This window comes from Indicator indicator, chromosome 1 (genome assembly GCF_027791375.1).
Source record: "Indicator indicator isolate 239-I01 chromosome 1, UM_Iind_1.1, whole genome shotgun sequence".
In the NCBI taxonomy this organism is placed as follows: Eukaryota; Metazoa; Chordata; class Aves; order Piciformes; family Indicatoridae; genus Indicator; species Indicator indicator.
In genome coordinates this window covers 116,253,495-116,278,974 of record NC_072010.1, presented here as the reverse complement: position 1 = coordinate 116,278,974, position 25,480 = coordinate 116,253,495, and the positions used below count along the sequence as shown (strand labels likewise).

The window sequence follows — 25,480 nt, the reverse complement described above, 5'->3', positions numbered from 1 at the left end:
TCCTCTCCTTCTTCCTCTCCTCTCTTCTCTCTCTCCTTCCTCTCCTCTTTCTCCTCTCTCTTTCCTCTCTCTCTTTCTCCTCTCCTTCCTCTCCTCTCCTTCTCTCTCTCTCTCTTCCTCTCTTTCTCTCCTCCTTCTCTCTTCCTCTCTCTCTTCTCTCTCTCCTCTCTTTCTCTCTCTCTCTCTTCTCTCCTCTCTTCTCTCTCTCTCCTTCTCTCTCTCTTCTCTCTTTCTCTCTCTCTTTCTCTCTTTCCTCCTTCTCTCTCTCTCTTTCTCTCTTTCTCTCTCTCTCTTTCTCTCTCTCTCTCTCTCTCTCTTTCTCTCTCTCTCTCTCTCTTTCTCTCTCTCTCTTTCTCTCTCTCTCTTTCTCTCTATCTCTTTCTCTCTCTCTCTCTCTCTTTCTCTCTCTCTTTCTCTCTCAATTCTCTCTCTCTTTCTTTCTCTCTCTCTTTCTCTCTCTCTTTCTCTCTCTCTTTCTCTCTCTCTTTCTCTCTTTGTCTCTCTCTCTCTCGCTCTGTCTCTCTCTCTCCCTCTCTCCCTCTCTCTCTTTCTCCCTCTCTCTCTTTCTCCCTCTCTCTCTTTCTCCCTCTCTCTCTTTCTCCCTCTCTCTCTCTCTTTCTCTCTCTCTCTTTCTTTCTCTCTCTCTTTGGTTTTTGTTGATTGTTTGGTTTGGTTGTTTTGTTGTTTTGTTTGGGGGGTGGTGGTGGTGCGCTTTTCTTTTGTTTTTTTCCTGTTTTTTTTCTTGGTGGAGGTGTATGGTAGCGGTGCTGCTGATTTTTTACATTAGCTTTTCATCACGACATGAGAATTCCAAGCATCTTTCAAACATGGCTTTTCAGGTTAGGCATATTGGCTGAACACTCAGAGATCATCTCAGATAACTGACAAAATGTTATACATGATAATCAAGTGAAGAAAGTTATCAATTTGTATGGAGCCAATTCACTAATGAGGCTATAGTTCAGTCATGGCACATATGTTATTTTTAGAGTCCTTGTAGAAAAAAAGAAGAGATTACCTGCCTGGACTGAGTTACCTCGGCAACCATCTCCTGTGACTAAGAAAGCCTAAAGAGCATATTGATAATCTATCATGATGTCGAGAGAGTGCAGGTTATCAGAGAGCAACAGCAGGAAAGATTTCAAAGACACTCAGGTCTCACTGGGAAAATAATGTCTGCTTTCATCTCCAAAAAAAAGCCTGTCACTTGTATTATAAAAAAAACAGGAAGAGGAGTGGCAGAAGTGTGCATGCTCACAGATTTATTGATCCTATGTCAGCCTTCTTTTTGGATAAAAAGCCTTTATTTTCTTTTTTCTTTTTTCTTTTTTTTTTTTTGGATGTTGCTGTTTTATTTTCTGAGGTGTGACAGTATCTAATACACAGCAAAGGAAAAGAAGATAGTGAGAGATGAAAATAAATAAATAAATTAGAATTCTGTCACACAACCAATGGGACAAAAATGAGAGGGAATAGGGGCAGAGGAGAAAATTATGAAGTCAAATAAAATCAAATGCTCCTTCAGGGATGCTGAGGTGTTTCAGCAGGCTGAAAACAGCAATACCTTATGTTCTTCACCATGTGGCAAGCAAGGGAATTTTGCAGCCCCATTTTTAATTCTGCTTTGTTGGGAGTCTTCCACACATTGTGACAGTTCCTTCAGTTTTCTGTGTGATGTTGCCCTGAAATTGTGATGTAAGAATCGCTATTTCCAAGTTCAATCTTCTGAAATATATATGTAATAAATAGCAGAATGTATGTGAAGAACAGTACCTAATGTGCACAGAGTACATCACACAAAGCATGAGACTTGTCAGTCTAGTCTGGTGTAAAACTGAAAGTTGTCCTTAAAGGGCTTCATGCACAAGGTTCATTTTCAGGTGTCTTTGGCCCCTCTCTAGATATACAGGTGCCCTTTCCTCTGTTTCTTGCAGACACTAATGCTGCAGGAACACTGAAGTTAGTTAATTTACTTGCCTCTTTATAACCTGACTGTTGCCTGCAGCACTCTTGTCCAAACTTTGGACTGGATTGCTTCCTGTATTCTGCTCTTGGTGTGTGGCCTTTTGCTCCCAATTAGACTGAAATTCCTTCTAGGTACAGCTTTGAAAATATGATTTTGAAAGGAGGACTAACATGCATTGCATGATCTCAGAAAGAATTTCCCAACAAATAGCAGAATGTCATCACTCCTAAATGTTTCCCCACTGAACCCTCTGGATAGGTGGTTATTTAATCTGTCTCCCTACTTATAATCTCAACGTTTCTGTCTCATCCATTCTCTTTATCCATTTGCCTGGTAGAGGCTGAGTAAATTGTGACACAGATCACAAGAGAAAACATTTAAATGCTTCCCTTTCAGAGGAATAGCACAAGGTGATCAAAAATAGCAATTGACATCACTGCTGTTATGGACAATATGTATTCAGAAAAGGTTAGTTTGATACTTTGCTAAATGGGATATTGTGGGCCAGGACTGAACTGCATTGGCACAACAGTGTGAAATTAGCCTACGCAAGCTGTGCCTGGCTCTTGCCAACAAGATTCGTCCTTAGCTTTCCAAGGAGCTGAAATCTACCATGAGAAGAAAAATGCCAAATGCATTGAGGTTTTGATGTATGTCCTCTGTGATGACCTGTGTATAGCTTCAACACTTTTCTGCAAGACCTGGTAGTGCATATAGTTGTGCAATTATTCTGTCCATTTATCCACCTGCTTTCCCTTCAGCTGAGGTACTACCAGATTTATCAGATTCCAAAGAATTCTTCAAGAAGGAAATGATCATTTAAGTACTCCACTATCAAAATCTGCTTCCCTGTCTCTATTGTTAGTTATACCCTGGAACACAATTGTTTGCATCCTTTCTGAAAAAGATCTTGAAAAAGCTCTGGGACACAGGGAACAAGCTTTACACCACATAACTACTATCGTTGTGCTTTTTTTCCCTTGGCAGATGGAACTCCCAAAATCATTTCTGCCTTCAGTGAGAAAGTGGTGAGTCCAGGAGAGCCAGTCTCCCTTATGTGCAATGTGAAAGGGACTCCTCTGCCTACGATCACTTGGACACTGGATGAAGATCCCATTGTGAAAGATGGCAGTCATCGTATCAGCCAGATTATCACCTCTGAAGGCAACGTGGTCAGTTACCTGAATATCTCTAACACCCAGGTCCGAGATGGTGGAGTTTATCGCTGTACTGCCAACAACTCTGCTGGAGTCGTCCTGTACCAGGCTCGAATAAACGTAAGAGGTGCTTGTCAAATCAGCTCCTCAAAAAAACACACATAACTCATTGTAGTGAAGAAGAAGATTGTTGCATGTGATGAAATAAGTCTTGGAATGCCAAAACCAACTTACTGTTTTTCCTCTCCTTTTATTCCCTGTTCTTTTTCCCCACCCTGCCTCTTCAGTCCTATCTAGAAAGCGTATGGTATGGTTAAATGTTGGAAGAACCCTTTGGCTTGTGTTCTATAGTTTATTTCTCCTATATTCATCTCTATTAGTTTATAGTTTCTTTACTTTAGTCCTGCTGTGCATGGGATCTTTTTTCCTTCCTTTTCCTTTACTAGTTCAACATTCATTATAATTATTCATGTATACTTTAGCTTGCATTTCTAGCTCTACATGACATGATACCCATCCTCATAGTATTATATTTTATATATGTCAAAATTAAAAAAGCTAACTTTGTCAGTATTCTCATGTCACAAGATTCTAGCTTTGTATCAGTTTTAGTATTTCATGTTAATTAAATCATCCTCAACCTTTTAATTTTTAATGCAGTAAAGATTTTATCAGGCAAGTGTTGGATAATGCAAACATATACCCCCATATAATTAGTATGTATGCTGCAGGGTAAGGAAAAACTAGAGCATACAAAGATTAGGAAAACTGCTTAAGTAGCTCTTAAAAGGAAAAAACTGTTAAATGCTAAGAAGTGTTGTGCAAGCCACAGCTTTAAATGTCTTTAACATTGGTATACTCAGAAAAATGATACGCATGTTTCCTCAAGCAAACGTGCCTTTAATTTGTTTTCAAGAGTTTCTTTTTTACCTTTCCAGGGCCAGCAAGCATTCGACCAATGAAGAACATCACAGCAATAGCTGGGCGGGACACCTACATCCACTGCCGTGTGATTGGCTACCCGTATTACTCCATCAAGTGGTATAAGAACTCTAATCTTCTACCCTTTAACCATCGCCAAGTGGCGTTTGAGAACAACGGAACGCTGAAGCTTTCAGATGTGCAGAAAGAAGTCGACGAGGGGGAGTATACATGCAATGTCCTTGTTCAACCCCAGCTGTCCACCAGCCAGAGCGTGCACGTGACAGTAAAAGGTGAGGCTAACTCGGAAAACTAGAGCCAAGCTAATGACTGTGCTTTTTATAGAAACACAGAATTGCACTCATAGGATTGTCCTGGCAGTTAGATAATGAGCACTTAAGAAGGTTAATCCAGATTTGTGTTTATTTTTAATGATGACATAGACTCTAATCAGTCATCGTGTCTTTTTGTCTCTTGAGTTTTACCCTCCTTTGTTCAGCTAGCAAAGTACTGTTTTCTAAATAGAAACCTCACAGAAGAAAGCTTTCTGTGTTGCAGTTTTCACTGCAACAACTAAGTCAGTAGGTGAATGGTTTGTCACCTGAGTTCCACTGGTGACTTTCTCTGCTAGATGACAAAGTTTACATTTTCATTAGCCACTTACTTACCAGCCTTTAAAAAATTCAGATGAGAATTTTAGTGTGTCTGTTTCTGCCAACAGAGAGAGGAACTAAAAGCATTAACCTTGCTTTCTTCCTAAGTGTGCTTTCTTGAGTGTTCTTGATGCTCAGAAAGGTAGCGCTGTATATAAATGTGAATTGAAATTCTTATAGAATGCTTTAGATTTGTTCAAATACTCCCAAACATGAATGTTCAGATGGCCCTGAAAGACTTCAGCAATAGGTGAGAATAGGAATTTTTTTTTCATTGTGTTCTGACTATTTGGATATTGGCAACGTTCAGGCCTATTCACAAAGACACAAAAGACAGAAAAACTGATTGCAGGAGTACCTAGTTTTGAGCAACGGTGCCTCTAAATAGTGCAATTCATGATAATCTGTAGGAAGAATTGAGGTATAATTTTACTGTTCCTGAAGTTCTTAGAAACTTTTCCTGGGCTTATTTGAGAGGGAGAGAAGAGGATTGGAGAGGAGAGGTTGATTCTTGTATTCATTCCCAGTTAAAATACAGGGAATAGTAAGGTAAAATGACTTTGCTATAGACATCTGATCTTTTAAATTCTTTCTCTTCTCTTCCTTTAGCTCTGTCTTGTTTTCAGTCTGGAGCGATGTAATAGCTAATTATTTCAAGAGGTTAAGGGATTAGCTTTAAGCCACTAGCAATGTGAACTCTGAAAAGCATGACATCTCATACACCTGAGACCATCAGGGGCCATTGGTCACACGCTGTGGCACAAAAAGCCAGAGTCACCATGTCACCATTTCTCTTCATGTATGTGGTACCTTGCTTGACATTACAATATCACAAATCTGTTAATACAGGTTAGGAACTGAATGTCAAATTAGTAATTGTGTTGCTGCTGCACTAGCAGGTCACCATATTAAATCTGGTGGAGAATGGCACCTCTTAATGATATCATTCTTCAAATGGCTATCAAAATTAATGTAGTTAGACAAAATAAAATAAAATCCAGCAATCTATCCTTACAGCTTAGGAATTTATATCAAAACATTACTAGTCATTAGCAATGCTAACTGGTACCCCAGGTGCAATATTGGTTGCTTTCCATTTGGTTACAATTTCAAACTTGACAGTTCCTCCCCAGAAATCAGATTGCCAGCTCTATCAAATTTGGTTGAATCATAGCTTTTGCCAATGATTTGGCTTACTTGAAGATATTCTACTGTACTTCTGGATATTTGCCTGTGGGGGCCATTGGCTGGTCAGAAATCTCAAGCAGTGACCGACTATGCTGTGACTAACTTGCACAAATGTGGCACATTTGAAGAGTGGGCTGAGCTGCAATGCACCTGTGATACAACCTCATCCTACATACACTCAGTAAGGCAGATGCATCAGAGCAGTGCAAGTTGAAGAGTGATCCATGATGCAGGAAAAGCATATATGACAGTGTGACTCGTATCCTTTCATCCAGTACTGTCAAAGATGGCTGCAAAGGGCTCTAGGTACTTTACCATGCTCCAGCCTTGACAAGTCACTATTACTAAAAACAAAAAGGTTAATAGCCTCTCCTGATATACTAATCCCAAAATGTTAAAGGTGAAATTTGTATGTCAGACTTGAACAATTCTTAGGTTCTGCTATTTTAGCTGGAGGTCAACATTGCCACAGTAATTTTCCTGATGGCTAAGTATTGTTTTCTTCCATAACTACATGATGACTATATCTAGCATATTAGTGGAGAGTCAGAAGTGGTCTATTGCTACAAAAATATTATTAATGTCTGTCTTGCTTTCCATTTTATAAATTCCAATGCTTTTCAGGCACTTATATTTGATTTCAAGATATACAAAATGTGGCCTGTCGTGCATGCTGGAGGCTAAAAGTATTCCTAAATATAACATTTTAAGGGGAGTTAATATCAGTGTCCAAATATCCTTATTTACAGTTTAGCTTTTTATACCATCAGAGAAGCAGAGGGAAAGTTATTGCTCGTCTTCAATATCATGGGTCCTTTGGCTTGTTCTCATTTCTACTCCAAGCTTCCTGGATGACCTCAAACCAGTTATCTGAAAGGTGATTCAGAAAAGATGATACTTAATGAGGTTTCGATTGGTATTTCGTTTCCTCTGTGTTCTGTTCTGAGGACATAATTATCAATTTCCTTGTGAGCTTTTCTAAGATGATAATCTCTGTGGTATTAAAGTGCTTCAGAAACAATGTGTTCATCTTCAAAACCCACCTGGGTGATGAAGAGCACTTTGGAAATGGCAACTGAGGCACAGACTGAACTTAAAAGTATCCACAAATTTTTTATATTTTCAATTTCAAAAGCCTACAGCTTGATTTTTCCAGTTGACCTCTGTTACATAGCATTTATAAGTTCAAAGCTCTTTTCCCACTGAAATGGAATTGCTTGTGAGCACCCAGATTAGTAACCCCCAAGAAAGATGAATGTCTGCAATTTAATTATTATTATCTGAGACATCTGTGGCAAAAGTGAATACAGAATCTGGCTCTACAAGAGCAGCACTGATCTTCATACGCATGCAAATGACCTTTCTTTTCTGCAATCCTCTGCCACATTTACTAGCCATTTTCCAAACTCTCCACTACATGAAGCATCCTTGTTCTGTCTTGAATGAGAATTTGCTAAAAGCAGCATCCAAATAAAGATATTCAACAGCATGAGGATGTAACCAATTACAAGAGGGCTGCCTATTCTGCAGAATATTTTGAGATTTACAGACGTCTAAATGAAAGCAAAATATTGAGGGCATTCCTCAGAAATTACACAATCTTGGATAACAGAAAGTTTCTTGACAATAACTTCAAAGTGAAATCCTGTCTGCCATAGAACCCAGGAGTAGAGCTTAGAGAGTCTTGCTGTGCAGCCTCCCAACAGTCAGGAAGCCAAAAGCTTGGAAGCTGGGCACTTATGTACTATTTGACCTTAGGCCAGCTACTTTTTTTTGCATTGCTGATCAGAAGAATCAATTAGACACCACATGAAATCAGTTCTCCCAGTTTTTAGGAATAACTGATGCCCTTGTCTACATAGCCACCTATCCCAGAGGTCTGCAGACTCCAAATAACTCTGTCCCACAGAGATGTGGCAGGCCACCCCCACCATCTTTTTTTTTCTGTCCCAAAATCTGGATCTTGGAAGCTAGCAGTTCCATAAACTGACTGTTGGGAGCTGAGTGGATAAGCTGGCAGGAACATAGGCAGGTTTCTGCTTGGCAAACATCTCTGTTGGAACCATGCCTGAATCTTAATGGAGCTTTTTGGATATCAAGTCATCCTGGCATTATGTATTTTTTTTTATATATATATTTAGACAAATGAATTGAGCAATTCTGAGTTCTGACAAAAAGCCATGAGAACTACCCACCCTGTAATGCATACTTCATGGTAGGGAGACAGTGACTGTACTTACATACATAATTTGTTTTATTTTATACCTGTTGACCACTTGCCTTTGCAGTATGTTTTGCTTTGGCTTGTGTTAAATGAAATTTTCTTTTTAGCTTTTTGGTAAAGTAAACTGAACCCCCTTTCTTCCACTCTTTCAAAGTGGAAACAGTAGTTGCTGACATCCTCAGAAGTAATTGTCAAGATTAGCCTTGCTAAGGATACTGCGTAAGTCCTTGTCAAGAACATAATTATTCTTAGTGGTGCTAGTTTTTTACTCTTCATTTGGTCCATCTGTAGTGGTTTACCAGTGGGGTTCATACACACTTGTCAACGGCAGGAAATCAGACATCCTGAAGAAAATAATATTCTGTAGAAGATGTGTGGGTTTTTGTTCCTTCCTCCTAAGCATTTCCTCTCTTTCTCGGTCTTCTGCTCTGGGTTCCAAAACCAGTCTGTCCTCCACATCTTTACCTTCTCAGTCCTAATTTCCTTGGTGCCTTGTTCTCATGACTCAAAACTGGTGTTGCCCTTCAGAGCTCCCAGCCTTCTTTCCAGCCTCCATTTACAAGGTTGTCTTTCTGCTGGTCTTCAGGTTCTGCATCTCCACTGGGATTCAGTCTGTCTCCCTTTCACACAGATCTTTGCTTGTTGACAGTGCTCCACTATCACTCCACTGCTTGCTTATCCCAGTTTCACACCCCTACCCCAGCTTCTCAACTCCACTTTGCCAAGCCCCATCACCTCTGCAATTCCACCTGCTCACAGATTCTGACTTCCCCTCACTGCCCATAAATCAAATTCTATAATTCCATTTTGTTGTCCTGGACACCACTTTGAGCTTCTGCTCCTTTGCTTGCTGCTCCTTATCTGCATGCCTAACAATGGAGGCCAGTTCCCCATTCTGGTCCCTCACTCCTCACATCTCTTTTCATTCTCTCTGCATTGCAGTAACTTTTTCAGGCTTCATGGACCCAGCACAGACAGCTGTACCAGAAGAGACAAATCTGCTTTGATTTCTGACATCTCACTAGACTGCACCCACTCCACATGGCTGGCACTCATTTGGCTATTGAAGGTTGTGCTAAGACGTATTCAGGGCTGCTCAAACCCTGGGAGCTCTTAGCTGTCATTGGAAAATATCTTGTCAGGATATGATAATGGGGGGGGGGGGGGGGGGGAGGGTGTGTCTCTTTATTTACTTGGATTTGGTCAAAATGCAAAATTTAGGTACACTTGTATTGACTTTTCATAGGGACATCTAGAATACCTGGTGCTAGTGCCATCACCTGCCAAACTTGAAATCCATGCTGCTAACTGACTGACTTCACAGACTCTCACAATGCCCTTTTTTTTTTTTTTTTTTTTTTTTGGAGGGTGTGTACTTTTATGGTAGGATTGATATGTGTTACAGCTTCCTTTTTCCACCCTCTTGCCTTATTCTTGGAAATGGTCAAACAGTTGTAGATGAAATTTTCCAGCTGAAATGACTCAGCCTGAGGCAGACACCTGGCCTGGAAAAATACTATCCAAGCAAAAGTCAAACTGCAAGCAAATGAAAATACTCTTATAATGAGAAATGTTGGCAAACAAAGAAAGAGGATATATTACCCACCCCATCTGTAAGTTTCATATTTCTGTTGAAAAACAGTCCTTCGAGTGGCAATATGGTGAAATAATAGTAGCAGTATCTCTTCTACAGCATTTTAGTAGATCTCAAAGCATTTTAAAAACATGAGTGAATCATTATCTCTGTTTTTTTTTATTATGTAGTTTATAGTAATAGTTTTCTCAGCTACATTAAAAGCCATCAGTAGTAAGTGATGATTTTCTTTTCATCAGTCTCATGGGACACACTTCTCATGCAAACAGCCTGCTGCTATTCACGCTTCTCCAAAAGAAATTAATTGAAAAAGAAGCCCCTGAGAGGGAAGGGTGCAGCATCATTAAAGTGCAGTGTTCAAAAGAACTGTTTCTGATCTTGTAGAGCTTATACATCTCATTGATTTAGAAGGCTTCTCTTTGCATTATTCCAAAGTGATAACACTTCACCTGTTGTGAACTATGAAAAAGGGATTGAACCAGCCTTTCTCTTTTTAGAAAACAAGCACACCAAAAAAGGCCTGTTTCTAAACAACTTCTTGCTGCAACTATTTGAATAGATTCTCCCCATCTTTCCTCATAAGTAGCTCACTTTTTCTAATACGTAAAATAGTGGTGGATTTACGTTGCAAATGGGTTCAGGAAGGGCTGGTTTAGAAATTAAAATTATGCAGGCACAGAAGGGAAAAGGTCATCATGGGAAATCTTTTGAGGGTTCTTTGGACCATGATGCACACTATTGTTAAGCAATCTACTACTTTATTCATTCTTCAGTCTGTGGCATGGATTATGGTAAATGTGAATTCATGCACATATCTATGATTTGAATTCTCTGTCCTAGTGATTGAACCTTGTCAGTGATCAGTTGGAAAAATCTTCTGGCCTCGACATCTTTCAGATACTTCTTTCATTACAACAATTTCTGCCTTTCTCCTTGTGCTGGTTTGAGCTCTGACTGGAGTTTAGGAGCTCAAATGATAACAGATTGAGATTCCTTCTCTCTCCCTTTTCCCTGGCAAGGTAGAGAGGGAGATAAAAAAAGGGGGTAGGGGAGAGGAGAGGTAAATTCACAAAAGAAATAGTCTGGAATTGGTTTGGAAGTAGAAGAGGTAATTTTTTTAACAACAACAACAACAAATATATATATATATATATATATATATATATATATATATATATATATATATATATATCAGTAACAGAGAGGGTTCACAAAGGTAAGGGATGAGAGTAATTGGGAAAATATACAAACCCAAGCCTGGATGGCCTTGTATTGCCCTGGATGCAAGTGGATCCAGTTGGAAGAAGTAGGCACCGGCCACATGGTCAGTGCAGGAGGCAGCAGCAGCCGATGTTCTTCTGAGCAGACGAGGCAGGAAAGAGAGCAAGCAGCGAGATGTCTGCCCTTTTTATAGGCTTGCTAGACAGGAAGGGGGAGTGGAATAGACCACCTTTGATCCAGGGGACCCCTTCTCCTGAGGGGGGAAGGAACCAAGTCCCACCTGGATTAAGTTTCTTTTGATCACCTTGGGGGCTGGGTTCTTTCAGCCCCATCCAGGATGGGTGTAACCCAGCACACTCCTACGCAGTATCCCTTTGGACACCCCCAAGCTTGTTGCAGCTTACTTAGGAAAAGTATTCACATCTCTCAAAGTGATTGCAGTTGTTATATGCAGGAATCATGCAAGGGTCATGTGGTAAGAATGAATAAGAATGCCCAGTCATGCAAAAGATCCTGCAAAAATCCTCTTAACATTTATTCTCGAGTCACATAATGGCCATGGGGACTTGTTACAAAGAGTAAGCAGTGGCAGCAGTGTGTCATAAGTGAACAAGTGTTGGTAGTGATATCTGCCATGTGAGAACTCTAGCATCTAACCCACAGAATTACCTGAAGGAAACAGTAGAACAGCATGGTATTAAATAAAATGAATTGTGATCAATGATGCAGAGTTGGAGGCCTGTGGCTAGTGATGTTCCCCAGGGGTCAGTACTGGCTCCAGTGTTGTTCAACACATTTATCAATGACCTGGATAAAGGAAGAGAGTGTACCCTCAGCAAGTGTACTGTCAGCGAGTGTACCCTCAGCAAGATGAAATAAAACTGGGAGAAGTGGCTGACATGGCAGATGGCTGCAATTCAGCGAGACTTAGATGTGGACAGGTTGCAGAGTTGGGCAGAAGGAAACTTCATGAAGTTCAACAAGGGCAAGTGTAGAGTCATGCACCTGAGGAGGAATAACCCCATGCATCAGTACAGATTAGGGGTTGGCCTGCTGGAAAGCAGCTCTGCTAAGAAGGACCTGGGAGTGCTGGTGGACAAGAAGAGTGTGGCCAGAAGGTTGAGGGAGGTTCTCCTCCTCATCTGCTCTAGCCTGGTGAAGTAGCACCTGGAGTACTGTGTCCAGTTCTGGGCTCCTCAGCTCAAGAGGGACAGGGAACTACTGGAGAGAGTCCAACAGGGACACAAGGATGATTAGGGGATTGCTGTAGCTCTCTTATGAGGAGAGCCTTAGAGACCTGGGGGATTTTAGCCTAGAAAGAAGACTGAGAGGGGATCTTATAAAGGCATACAGATATCTAAAGGGTGGAGGTCATGAGGATGGAGCTTTGCTATTCCCAGCAGTGCCCAGTGGTAGGACAAAGGGCAATGGGCAGAAATTAGAACACAGGAGGTTTCACTTGAATATAGGGAGAAACTTCTTTCCTGTGAGGGTGATGGAGCATTGCAACAGGCTGCCCAGAGACATTGTGGAGTCTTCTTCTCCGGAGACTTTCAAAACCTGCCTGGGCATGTTCCTGTGAAACCTGATCTAGGCATACCTGCACTAGAAGAGGGGTTCACGGTATCACAGTATATCAGAGGTTGGAAGGGACCTCAAGAGATCATCAGGTCCAACCCCCCTGCCAGAGCAGGGTTGGGCTGGATGATCTCCAGAAGTCCCTTCCAACCATTCTACGATTCCATGTTTCTATGAAATACGTTGAGAGCTGACAAGCATGTGTGCATTTGTTGCCATTCCACACACAGCAACTCAAGGCAACCCTTGCATTAAAATACCTGACTTACATTCTTAAAGGCTTACAAGTGTCATGTGGATGCTGTAGTTGTGTCTGATTTTGTGGCAGTGTACTTCTAATACACTGTATTCATGATGACTGCCTCTGACACTACAGAAAACAGTCACCCAAAAATGCATGTTAAAGTGGTTTCATTACTATCCTAGTTTTCACAATGAGGAATTAGTATTTACAGACAAAAATCTTCTCGCCTAAATCTGAAGTAAACTCACTGGTTTTGTTCACAGTCTTGTAACTATCAAGCATAATTTAAGCTGGTGTATGGATATGTTTATTTGGGAATTATATAAACAATATTAAATCAGCCTTAATACTTGAATAAGACCTGAGTTAGAAAGTTGAAGCATATATTTACTTGGGTTTATCAAGCCCTATGAGAAGCGGCTGAGGGAGCTGGGGTTGGTTAGCCTGGAGAAGAGGAGGCTCAGGGGAGACCTTACTGACGTCTACAACTGCCTGAAGAGAGGCTGTAGCCAGGTGGGGGTTGGTCTCTTGTCCCAGGCAACCAGTGGCAGAACGAGAGGACACAGTCTCAAGCTGCACCAAGGGAGGTTTAGGCTGGAGCTTAGGAAAAAATTCTTCACAGAAAGAGTAATTGGCCATTGGAATGTGCTGCCCAGGGAGGTGGTGGAGTCACCATCCCTGGAAGTGTTTAAAATAAGTCTGGCAATTAGTGCCATGGTTTAGTTGAATAAATGGTGTTGGGTGATAGGTTGGACTTGATGATCTTGAAGGTTTTTTCCAACCTGGTTAATTCTGTGATTCTGTCAAAAGCCCTCTTCCTCAGTTCAAGAAGGACAGAGAACTGCTTGAAAGAGTCCAGCACAGAGCCACAAAGATGATTAAGGAGGTGGGACATCTCCCTCCTGAGGAAAAGCTGAGGAAGTATGGTCTTTTTAGCTTGGAGAAGAAGTTACTGGGGGATGACCTCATTAATGTTTAGAGATATGTAAAGCACAAGTGCCAGAAGGATGGAGCCAAGCTCTTCTCAGTGATGTCCAATGATAGGACAAGGGGCAATGGGTGCAAGCTGGAGTATAGGAGGTTCCACCTAAACATAAGGAAAAACTTTTTCACTGTAAGGGTGACAGAACACTGAAACAGGCTGCCCAGAGAAGTTGTGGATTCTCCTTCTACGGAGACATTCAAAACTGACCTGAAAGTGTTCCTGTATGACCTAATCTAGGTGATCCTGCTCTGGCAGGGGAGTTGGCTGGGTGATCTTTCAAGGTCCCTTCCAAGCCCTAACATTTTGTGATTCTATCATTCTCTCTTTTACAATATGACCTTATTTACTTTGTTTTTGGAAGAAGGAGGATTCTTGCTATTTTTTTTCGGTATGCAATTTGTCAAATCTATTTGAAATTTTTTCTTATATGTTAAAAGTGCTCTTAAATATTTAAGCACTTTACTGCATTAAGTTAGGGCTATTAGCAGTACGTGTGTTAGTACATATAGTAAGTAACTATAGAAATCAAGATTCTGCATGCAGATGACACTGCAGGTCTGAAGCATGCTGTCCTAATTTCAAATCAATGTGTCATAGCATGCAAAAGAAAGACTGCACCAGTCTTGTATGATTATGTACAGTCCTGGATAACGGTAAAAGGGAAAGGAGTGTTCACAGGAATGATTTTCAGACCCAAAGGTCATTCTGCTAAAGTCCTCTGTCATTTAAATGTGGAACTTTTTGGCTCTAGTGATTTAGTTGGCCTCAAATTTTCACAGTGTTACCTAAGTACAAAGATCACTTTAGATCATGTTGAGGTTAAACAAGGGCAGTAGCTTTGGACCAGGTTCAAACTGAACTTGTAAGTGCTTCTGGATATTTTATCAGGTGGCATTTTAACAACAAAGGCAACTACTTGTGTTAATATACTTTTTCAGCTGCTATCTTATCTTCAAATCAAGAAGGTTTTTATTGTAAAAAATAAACCTTGGGCAGGGAACTGAGCTTCCCACTATCCTCAATTTGCAGGCTGCTTCATATGATAAGGGCATGCACTTTCCTCCTCACAGTAGAGGCTGAAAGAATATGGTTGGATAGGTGGATGAGGCATGACATAAAAGTACTCTTGGTTTCTACACAACATTTTACACCTTCTCCTATTTTGGAGGAGCTCCCAAAACACCATCAGGGAGCCTGTGAACTACCAGAGTTGCACTGCAGGAAAGGAGACTGTGGACTAGGGTGAAGTCTTTGTTTCAAGCTTCCCTGGGATACATGAATTACAGCAGCTGCTCTGCCATGCTCAATGACAGCTCCTGACAAAATGCCACAGCTTGCTGTAGTCAGATTTTGAAGGTGTTTGAATGTGGGGTTGATTTTGGTAACTAATGAACTTAGGAGTAGTAATGTTGTGCATCAGCAGAGAGGCATTACAGGGATTAGTTTGGTTCTTCTTTCTTTTTTTCCAATGTATACACTTAAACTCTAAGAATACAAAGGCATTCTCTCTTTTCAAGACAGGATATGTTTGCACACAGAGAGGGAGCAGTGTATGAGGCTCAGTAAATGCCATTAACAGATAGTTGATGAATAACGTGTGCCCTCCTGATAAAGTTCTATACATTTAAAAAAGAAGACAAATCCAGTTCATCAGCAACTGTATACAATTGCTTAGACCATCACCCACAAGGGATGGGTTTGTTTAGGAGGAGCAATCCATGGCTGAGAAAAGTTACAAATGGCTAGACCGTAGCTAGGGTTTGTGCAGAGACAAAGCAGGTTTGGCTTTTGCCTTCCCAGTCCATGAAATCTAAGGTCACATGGCTGCCTTAAGAGACTATGTAGCTTGGTGGTTATTACCTTGCATTAGCTAACTCGTGTATCCATTGCCGAAAATATTGTGGCCACCAGGACCTGCAACAGAGTTGTTGCAGGAAAGTCCATTAGGGAACCATTTATAATGCTAAAACAGAGGAAAACTTTCATTTTATTATGCAGAGCCATAGGAGATGAATACCGTGTTCACAAGGCTACTGTGAGAGACAGGGTATCTGCAGGATACTCTGCTTTTGTGAATCAGCTCAGCAGTTTCTTGCAACATGACTCCCATGGAATGAAGGGCAAGAAGTTACGGATTTTCCTCTTCTAATGAAGAGCAGCATGGAAGACCTCCTTACCCTCCTCTACAGTAGTCTCCCAGAGGTACAGAAGACCTTGCTAGGTCACAAAAACATAATTTAAATCTCTTTGCATTAGCACTAATGAGGCTGGTCCATGCTCCTCTTCTTAAATAGACAGTTAATTCAAGCACTCATCAATAAAGCATTCCCAAGACATTACACTTCACTTCATGAAGCAGAAATTTTCACTCCTTTTTGCTGTGGGTAGAGGAAGAAACATCCCTTTCATGTATCCATACTGCCCTTTCTATACGCAGTAAACATGTCACATATAAAAAATAACATAATTTACCACAAAAATCAAATACAAGCCCTGATGTATGGTCAAACTCAAGCTATGTATCAGGAAGAAAAATACTTCAACACAACTTGAAGTATTTTAAGCACATCTATAATACATTTATCCTAGTGGAACTTGCCTCTCTCAGAGTTTCATCCCTGTTATGAATTTAATGCTGTTTGGCAATGATATAGCTTTAGTTTACATTATAAAGGAAAAAAAAAAGTAACCCACATACTGGTTAATCAAGCTTGATATTTTCTTCTGTCAAGGATATAAGAATATATGGTAACTTTTTACTGCATAGATAGATAGATATGGCAGCTTTTGTATTTCAGAAATTATTTGCCTGAGTTCATATATCTTTTATTCAAAGTATTTTTAAATAAATGATTATTTGTTGATTGTTTTGTTCTTCAAACTAGTAGGAAGAAAACATTTCTGCCATGTTAGGTCAACCAGGAACTGCCTTTAACAGCCCAAACTGGTAAATACTCTAGCTGAAAAACATTCTTCAACATTTCAAAGTTCACTTTGAAACTGTTGAAATTCTTCAACATTTCAATGTTCACTTTTTTAAGGACTGACATTAAATTGCACGTTGGTTTTTAAAATAAGCTCCTTGTCAGGAATGAAGCTGGTGCAGGTTGAATTTACATTATATTTCATGAAGCAGAAATAAACGTTTGTTTCCTCTGTATCTTAAAAACCTGATTAGAGGGAAAACATTTTACCCAATTTCTGAAATGATCTACAGGCTGCTACTTGAATTTTAGAGTTGGTAAATGCAGCCTTGCAAATCAATATTTTCTGAAAAATACTTCAATGTGACCTAATGATCTTGCTTCATATTTTCTATGTCAGGGAGATGGAGAGGGAAGATGCATGTAATAATCCTTGAGCAATATGTTGTCTGACTTTAGATATCACTTTCCCTGTGAAAGATTCATTCATATTTGTCACACACACAGCAGAAAATACAGAAACAATTTGCCACCTTGCTGTGAATTTTAGCATATCTTTCAGTAATGATGTCTGAGGCTAAGAGAAGTGTTTGGGCAGAAATGTGTTAGCCAACACAGTAAAAGGGCCACTTGGCATTTAGCAGATATTTGCACTCACCGAGGGGAAAGTCTCATTCTAAAAATTTCTCATTCCCACTTCCATTATAACTGCTTGTCAATAAGTGCTAAGAGAAATGTGGCTTTTTTTTTTTTTTTAGTGCTGATGTACAAAGAATCCAAAATATTTCATGTGAATGCGTTAGCTGTGCTAAAATAATTAAAAGAGGCAGGCAGCCATTCTGCCTCACTTCATGACAGCTAGCACCCTAGTGAAAAAGCAGTCAATTTCCAGCACCCAAAGTTCAAATAAACACAGTAATTTACACCAAATTTCTTTTTGATGTATGCCTGATTTACCAGACTTTCAAAACACAACAGAACAGGTTTTAGCAATGTGAGAGATGGCAGTCATGGTAAAACATTAGAGCGTGGAAGAAAAATTGATTGCAGCAGCACTTCTCACAACTCCAGACAGTGAGCCGTGCTTGGACGAAGTCAGGAAAAGGCTGTAAGGCTGTGTTGTGGTACCCTATGCCTGCTGTTACCTCTCTGTGGCAGCTGCTCTCCATCATAACTTCTCCTCATCAAATGGCATCACAGCTATGTTGGAAATAGTGGAGTTAACATCTGATTTGTCTCAAGCTCTTGCACCATGACATGTAGGTGCATAAGCATTGGAACACACCTTTAAACAATGCATTAACCCTTCAGGGAGTTCATAACACTTCCTTAGTGCTAAACTTCCCTACTCATGATGGAGGAACAGCTGCAATGATCAAAAGAAATGCATTGAGCTAACATTGTAATAGTCACAAATACTTTTTCCTGCATCCCAGAAATAGCACAATGGCAAAGGAGTGGAAATGTTGCTGAGGAGGTTAATGGGCTAGCATACACTGCAACCATTTTAAAGAGGTTTTCTTCTTTTCTTCTTTAATTCTGGGGAAAACACACCCTTAGATTTGCTAAAGGGAGAAAGGACAAAAGAAGTACAATTAGATGAAGCTACAAGCTTCATTTTGTTATGAAGCTGGTTAATACACAGCAGTATAAATGGTCTGCTGTGGATACCCTTCAGTCTTTCCTGTTAAAGATGTTCAAATGTACTACAGCATATCCAAGTAATGTCTCATGCGAGGATATGAAGATGCATTCCTTTATCTAAGGAACATAACCTCTAGGAACCTGCTCTTTTGATAAATGAGTACTTGAGTACTGCTTGCAAAGTCAGTTTTATAGTCTTTTCAGGAGTGATTGATAGAAATTTATCTTAGATCAATGTCCTGGCTCTTTTAGTCCTGCCCTGAGAAGGGGGAAGGGTTTCAGTTCCTTTATCTGGGTGGGTATTTGAGTCTTCATTTACCAAATTGTTCATAAATGTTTCAACTACAACTCAGAGAAACTATGAACCTCTGTTAACTCTTGTTTTATTTAGCAAATCCAGCCCACTGTTTCCTTTATTTTTATTAAAAATATCTGAAAATAAATTGGTTTTGTTTTTTTTGTTGGTTGGTTGGGTTTTTTTAAGAAGTGGAATTTTTCCCTATAATAGAAAATAAGAGCATTTCTTTCATGTTTTTTGATTCAGCCACAGAATAAGTGATAAAATAAAGAAAAATAAAAGGTTTTGCCAAGGAATTAAATGTCATCTTAAGCATTTATGCCTTGTACTGTCCTGTTTAGAAATCCAATTTATTTTATTTTGCTGTCCTACAAGGACTGTATATACCTTTCACTTCATACCTATAATCAAATCTGCTGTGGATTGTGACTTGAAACACTAAGAAAGAAGTATCAGGAGCAGTTAGAGAAACTTGCACTCCCTTCCATCATGTCCCAGAACAAAGCAAACTTCTTCCAGTTTTATTCCTTGAGCCTAACCAAAGCCCTTGCACCATACCTTGAAAGCTGCTGAGCTCTTCCTGGACTGTCCAGGCAGTGTTGCTGCTGAAAGACCTGGAAAGTTGCAAGCTGGTAGATTGATTTCTTGAAGACCTCTCAATAGTCTTGCAGGAATCTGCCACTGATGTGTGTTGTCTCTAGAGGCTGGGGATTTCACTGCTTGTGATCTTTGACTATACATCAGGTATATTTTTCAAAATATGTGATTTTATAACTAAACAATGCTCTCTGGCTGTCAAAGGTGTTGATTTTATATAACCAGCAGTGCACATCTGTTCCATGATGTTATTTTCAGAAATGAGATTGTAATTGCAACATCTCCTCTTTCCTCTTTTGTTTCAGTTCCACCTTTTATTCAGCCTTTTGAGTTCCCACGGTTCTCCATCGGGCAGAGGGTCTTCATTCCCTGTGTGGTGGTCTCTGGGGATTTGCCCATCACAATCACCTGGCAGAAGGATGGCAGGCCAATTCCAGCCAGCCTTGGGGTGACAATTGACAACATCGACTTTACCAGCTCCTTGAGGATTTCTAATCTGTCTCTGATGCACAATGGGAATTACACCTGTATAGCTAGAAATGATGCAGCAGCTGTGGAGCACCAAAGCCAATTAATCGTGAGAGGTAAGTAGATGTAATTAGTTTGAAGGGCACCAATTAAGAGGAATTCATCAGTATTTTGTAATGACATCTGTTTGATAGGAAGTATAAAAAAACCCAGGAAAATATGGTAATCTCTCTCTTCATAATAGAAAGTACACAGAGCAATGAATTATAGAAACTAATACAGCTTTTTTATCTAAAAGTCTTGAAACTAATCAAAAACCCTCAAGTGCACAAGGTGGATAAGAGAGCCACAAAACTGACTTCCTAGAAATTTTTATGAGGTTGTTACAAGCCCATTCATTGCAATCAAGCTTTTGAAATGGTATCAAATTCTTCTTTATTATCATTTTAGTTTGATTTTCCTCATATTTTATTTAGATTAGTCTCTCATAACATGTCAGTAAAATATAAAAGCATTGGTATTGACTTCATGGGGAAAAGACTCTGTTGTTACCATATTCTTTTCCCTATCTGTGTTTATTATGCAGTTAGCATGATTTATTTGCTCCTGCTGACTCTACCACAGCTTGCCTGGAAATAGATATGAATATATTTTGGGTAAGGAAACATTTTAGGTTGAAAAAAACCTTTCAGAGAGATAGCTTACCTTCAAGAGCCTTTGAAGTCAAAACTTTAGCCAAATTACCTTGTGATGCATTGGGATACCTTGTGTTAAATTGTGATAGATACTCAAACTTACAGTGCAAAACTTCAACAAATTGTTTCCTTTTCTTTCTGGAAGCTTTTCAAAGTGTTTTATATTTTCATTAAAAAAAAAAATTAATCTTCCCTCTCTACCATCTCCTTCATGATGCCAAGCCATTAGACTCCTCAGAGAAAGAGGGCATATACTGTAATCCTGTGAGCAGCCTCAGTTATTCCTACCTGTTGCAGATCGCTCCATTTTATATTCTCTTCTATAAGTTTACTAAGACAAATCTAAACACCACTCATGGGATTTGCCATCTTTTCCAGTCTTTTATTCCCCTTCAAAAACACATTTGAATCAAAATCTTCTGAATGTCTCTTCCTTTTAAGACAGATCTTCCCACCATCCTAGGACTATCCTTAATGGAATGCTTCCTAAATTTCCAAATACTGAGTGTGTATGCTTACATTTTATTTATGCTTGTGTTCCCAAAACTCAGTGGCAATTACTTTTTTACTAGTTTTTTGTATAAATGCTACTATAAATACTGAGGTTTATTTTAAAAAAAAAATCATTTCTTTCAATCTTATTTAAGTATTACTCAGTAAAGATGTCTGTTATTTTCCCCTTCTATCTGAGCTGTTCTGCTAGCTATGAACGTTATTCACCATTTTAATAATAAGAGGTTTTTCCTCACCTTTTCATTCTGGAGAAGTGAAGTCAACAACAGCTAGCCCACTGGCTATGTCTGCCCTGCACAGAAGTGCTGCATCTAATAACAGCTGAGATCATACCTGATTTAGTTATACTCAGTGTTTGAAGTAATGGGGATGAATCACTGCAGCAGCTCCATATGGTTTCCTACAGACATCTCATCAAAACAGGGGTGGTAGGACCATCTACACTGTACCACTGAAAACTTGCTCTCTGCAAATGCTGTCAGTCTTTTTTTTCAGCACCAGGAGGCTGAACAGCTCAAGTGGGCTCTTGGAAAGGATTTCTGCTCTATGCCCCACTGACTGGGACAAGCCCTACCTTCTCCCATTTTTTCCCTGCCTTGCCTGAACTTCATTTTCTATGCCTCCTGCTGTCAGCGTGTAATTCCTCTTCTGGCAAGCCACTGACTGACCTTACCTCTGTTTCCCTGGACATATCTACTTCTAGCTACCTGTTCTGGCATTAATTAGTTTCCCCTTCACATCGAGCAGAGGAGTTCTGAGGGGCCTGCTTTCACAACCATCTCACAGCACTGATACCAGCACCTCCATTTTCCTCTCGTGTGCTGCTGCTCTAATTGCACCTCCTGATGAGGGCTAGGGATAACAACTGTTGGGTGCATCTACCTGAAGGATATCCTTATAAACCCTAGGGCATCAGAGAGGGTAGCTGGAGAAGTCTTCTGGAGTTTTAGTCCTGCAACTTCTCCAATTTCCTCTTTTCCCCCCCGTTGCTTATTTTTCTGCCCTGCTAGTGTTCTCCAGCAGCCTCCTTTAAGCCTTCCTCCTCTCTGTGGGTTGAAATGGTAATGTCTTCATCAGTTTTGTGTATGCATATAGGATAATAGTTTTCACTTAGACAGAAAGAGGAAAATATAACATGTTTGACCTGAATTTCTTGCCAAAACCCTGCCCTGGCCTCTTTCTCTCATACTGAATTGACTCAGCTCTGCTGTTCCAGCAGGTCAGAACAAATTCAGCTATCAGAGGATCATTACTGGCCACTATTCCTCTGCATTCAACCTGACCTATACGCATTTATGTAAATATTTGCTTTCCTGACCTCTACTTCTCCAAGCTTTCTGATCCTTCCTCATCTTTTAATTCATAGGTGCCATATAGCTGAAGCTATATTTTTGCTTGCTTGTTTGTTGGTTTGGGTTTTTTTTCTTCTCACTAAAGGGCGAAGAAACAAAATTTTAACTCCTTCTGGTGCTAATCTGTATTGTGTGATGGTTTCTCAGCAAAGCATGCTTTAAACTTAAATGTCAGGAGATACGTTCAGGAAATGTCTTATTTATGTGAAGATTGTTCTTTTTAATGTGAAAGTAGTGAATGGGAGAGGGAGTTAATGGCAAAGATGACTGTCACCCATAAAGTTCTTCTTTTCTTTTCTATGTTATTACATGCATTGTGAAGGTAGACATAAGAATAATGCCTATCATCTTCCCAAACTAAGTGAGAGTCCATATTGTGTTACTGTTACATGAGTAGACTTAAATGTAGAATCTAAAACCAGTCCATTCCCAAGAGGAATGAAGAAACACAGGCCAATCTCTTTTCTGCTACATTTGAACCCACTAATGAGCCCACAAACTTCTGCAGTCTCATAAATTCTTTGGCTTTACAACTTGAGTTATTTTCTGCACTATTTTCTGTGACTGATCACATGTATATGCTATTTTTTAGCATTCATATTTTTTGTTGTTACTAATTATTTATTTTCTACATCAGATCACATGTACATGCTACTCTTAGCATTCCTATTTTTGTTAAGTTATTAATTATTTAAGTCTGTTAATAATTTCCTATATTCTTCCTATGAATATTATTTTTCATACCTTAGCTACAGTGCGATTTTACCAGGAGTATTAAATGGCAAAAGAAAAACAAGCATGGATCTCTTAAAATCTGAGAGTACTTTATGGTAAATCTTCACTTTTCCCATTATTTTGTACTCTATAAAAGCAACACTGTGGTATCCCAAAAAATACCTAGCCAGAAAGGTTGGATTTTCCTTGCCTTAAATATCACAGGAAGATGACAAGCCTCCACAGAGCTTCCTTGTGGAGCATCACATAGGAGATGAGAGGTGCCTACTGAGAGAAAGTAAGTGAGAGGGAAAAGCTTTTGAGTAGCTGTGCAGCTCTCAGTAAGAAGATCTTAGGGCAATCTCAGTTCTCTGTGCCACAAGTTTTTTGATGAGGACCTAGAAATGAGACAGTCACATGCTTTGCAATGTAGATCTGCTAGTATTTTTTTCCACAATGTACTGGCTAATTTCAAGCAAATCATAAGAGGGTGAAATGCATCCAGTAGAGCTGAAAGCCTAAAAACTTAATGAAAAGAGTTGACTGGAAACGTCTCTACTGAGACCCCAGAGAACCTACTCAGGAGGTTCCCCTCCAAACACAGGAAATGTTACAGCTGTAGTCTGTACTCAAACACAAGATGCAAATCATAGAATCATAGAATTGTAGAATGATTTGGATTAGAAGAGACCTCCAGAGGTCATCCAGTCCAAACCACCTGCAGTCAGCAGGAGCACCCTCCACTAGACCAGGTTGCTCAGAGCCTTATTGAGCCTCACCTTGAAGATCTTGAGGGATGGGGACTTAACTGCCTCCCTGGGGAAAACCTTTTGCAACATTCCACCATCTTCATGGTAAAGAATTTTTTCGTAACATCCAATCTAAATCTGCTCTTCTCTAATTTATAACCATTGGCCATCATGATATCACTACAGGCCTTTCTAAGTAGTCCCTCTCCAGCCTTCTTCAGGTACTGGAAGGCTGCTATCTGGCCTCCCCAGAGCTTTCTATTCTCTAGGCTGAACAACCCCAGCTCCCTCAGCCTGTCCTTGTAGCACAAGTGTTCCAGCTCCTCCAATCATCTTGGTGGCCCTCCTCTGGACCCACTCCATCAGGTTCATGTCCTTCCTGTGTTGAGCGTTCCAGAGCTGGACACAGTGCTGTGGTGAGATCTTACCACAGCAGAGTAAAGCAGACTTGATTAGTTATGGAATAACTATGCAAAGCCTATGGGAGAAGCCTATGATCTTTGCAGGATCTAGGGACTGTAGATAGGCAGTCCAGGTGAGTGAAAATATGACTTTCCTTCACAAAATCTTGTGCTCCACCAGATCCCAGTGTTCAGTTCATCTGGAAATGTATCAAAAATTTGCAAGCTAGAAGGGTTTCTCAAAAATGTATTAAGCATTATTATTTTGATCACTTTATTTCTCGTTCCACTCTTGGTTTACTAGGCATGCTAGTAAGAAAAGGAAAGAATAGGATCCTGTCATAAAAGCCATCCACAGAATTTAGGAAAATATCATCTCTGTCAATGACTTATATCATCATGCAGAATTAATTAAAGCTTTACTCATTAGGGCTGCCTTCTAAAGAGTGATTAAAAATCTATATACACTTTATCATGTGTTATTCATTTCTGTAGGGTTTCCTAAAATGGGGATGAAGTAATTATGAAATAAGAAGCAGTGGAGAAGATATTAATTGGTAACCAAAAAGAAAAGGCTCATAAATGTATCATGAGTTCAGAATTTTTCAGATACTGCCTGAAAACAGAGGTCAAAGACAGTAGTGGGTACATAAATTGTGATTTTAAAATTCCTGTTAGTGAACACATCTAAGTTAAAATTCAGATATGGTCTTTAAACACCTAGTAACACCTCCTTAATGCATCTAGTGCATTTAGTGTAAATGTGTTCTCATTTTGTGCTTGCCAGGAATATAGAATATCATTAGGTAGTTAGGCATCCAATGAGGAATCTCTGAGCCTTGAGTCTTCCAAGAATGAAGTGAATACCATCTGTTTTCTGATGTTTGGTGGTGGTGCTGTTGTGACGCAGCAAAGCAGTTTGTGATAGAGAAGCAGAGTGAGAAGATTTATGGTTGCAACTGGTGTCAAAACTTATTTACTTTCTTTGCTGGTGTTTACACTGTGGCTTTTAAGACTACTCTTAAATGGTTCACTTCCTATTTAATGTTCTCATCAGACAAACCTGAACAACACAACCCACTAGGCGCTGTATCATTTACAAAAGTACATCTTTTTTCTTGAACTGCATAGCAAATGGTTTCACTAAACCACCTAAATCGACCCCTTAGGTCCAATGACCAAATTTAATAACTGTTCGTCTTTGCTAAAGTACAGTGTTTAATGATCTCATTCATTACTACATCAGTGCTTGCTTTGGCTGATTAAATTTCTTCTATCATTTTGACAGTATGATCTAAATGTAAAGTACAAATATTCCATGTAAAAATGAAACATTTTATTCTGGGCCAATGTCATAGATTATTTCTTAACTCACTTCAGTAGCCCACCAGAGG

General features: G+C 39.7%; 1 protein-coding gene across 2 annotated transcripts in view; it reads left to right on the top strand.

Moving 5' to 3' along the window:
* Positions 1-25,480, top strand: part of DSCAM (DS cell adhesion molecule) — a 420,943-nt gene that overhangs the window by 223,611 nt on the left and 171,852 nt on the right. For both annotated transcript variants that reach the window (XM_054400261.1, XM_054400269.1), the window contains exons 6-8: positions 2,954-3,250; positions 4,062-4,337; positions 19,500-19,778. In XM_054400261.1, coding sequence (XP_054256236.1) covers positions 2,954-3,250; positions 4,062-4,337; positions 19,500-19,778 — 852 coding nt within the window. The remainder of the gene's footprint in view (positions 1-2,953; positions 3,251-4,061; positions 4,338-19,499; positions 19,779-25,480) is intronic.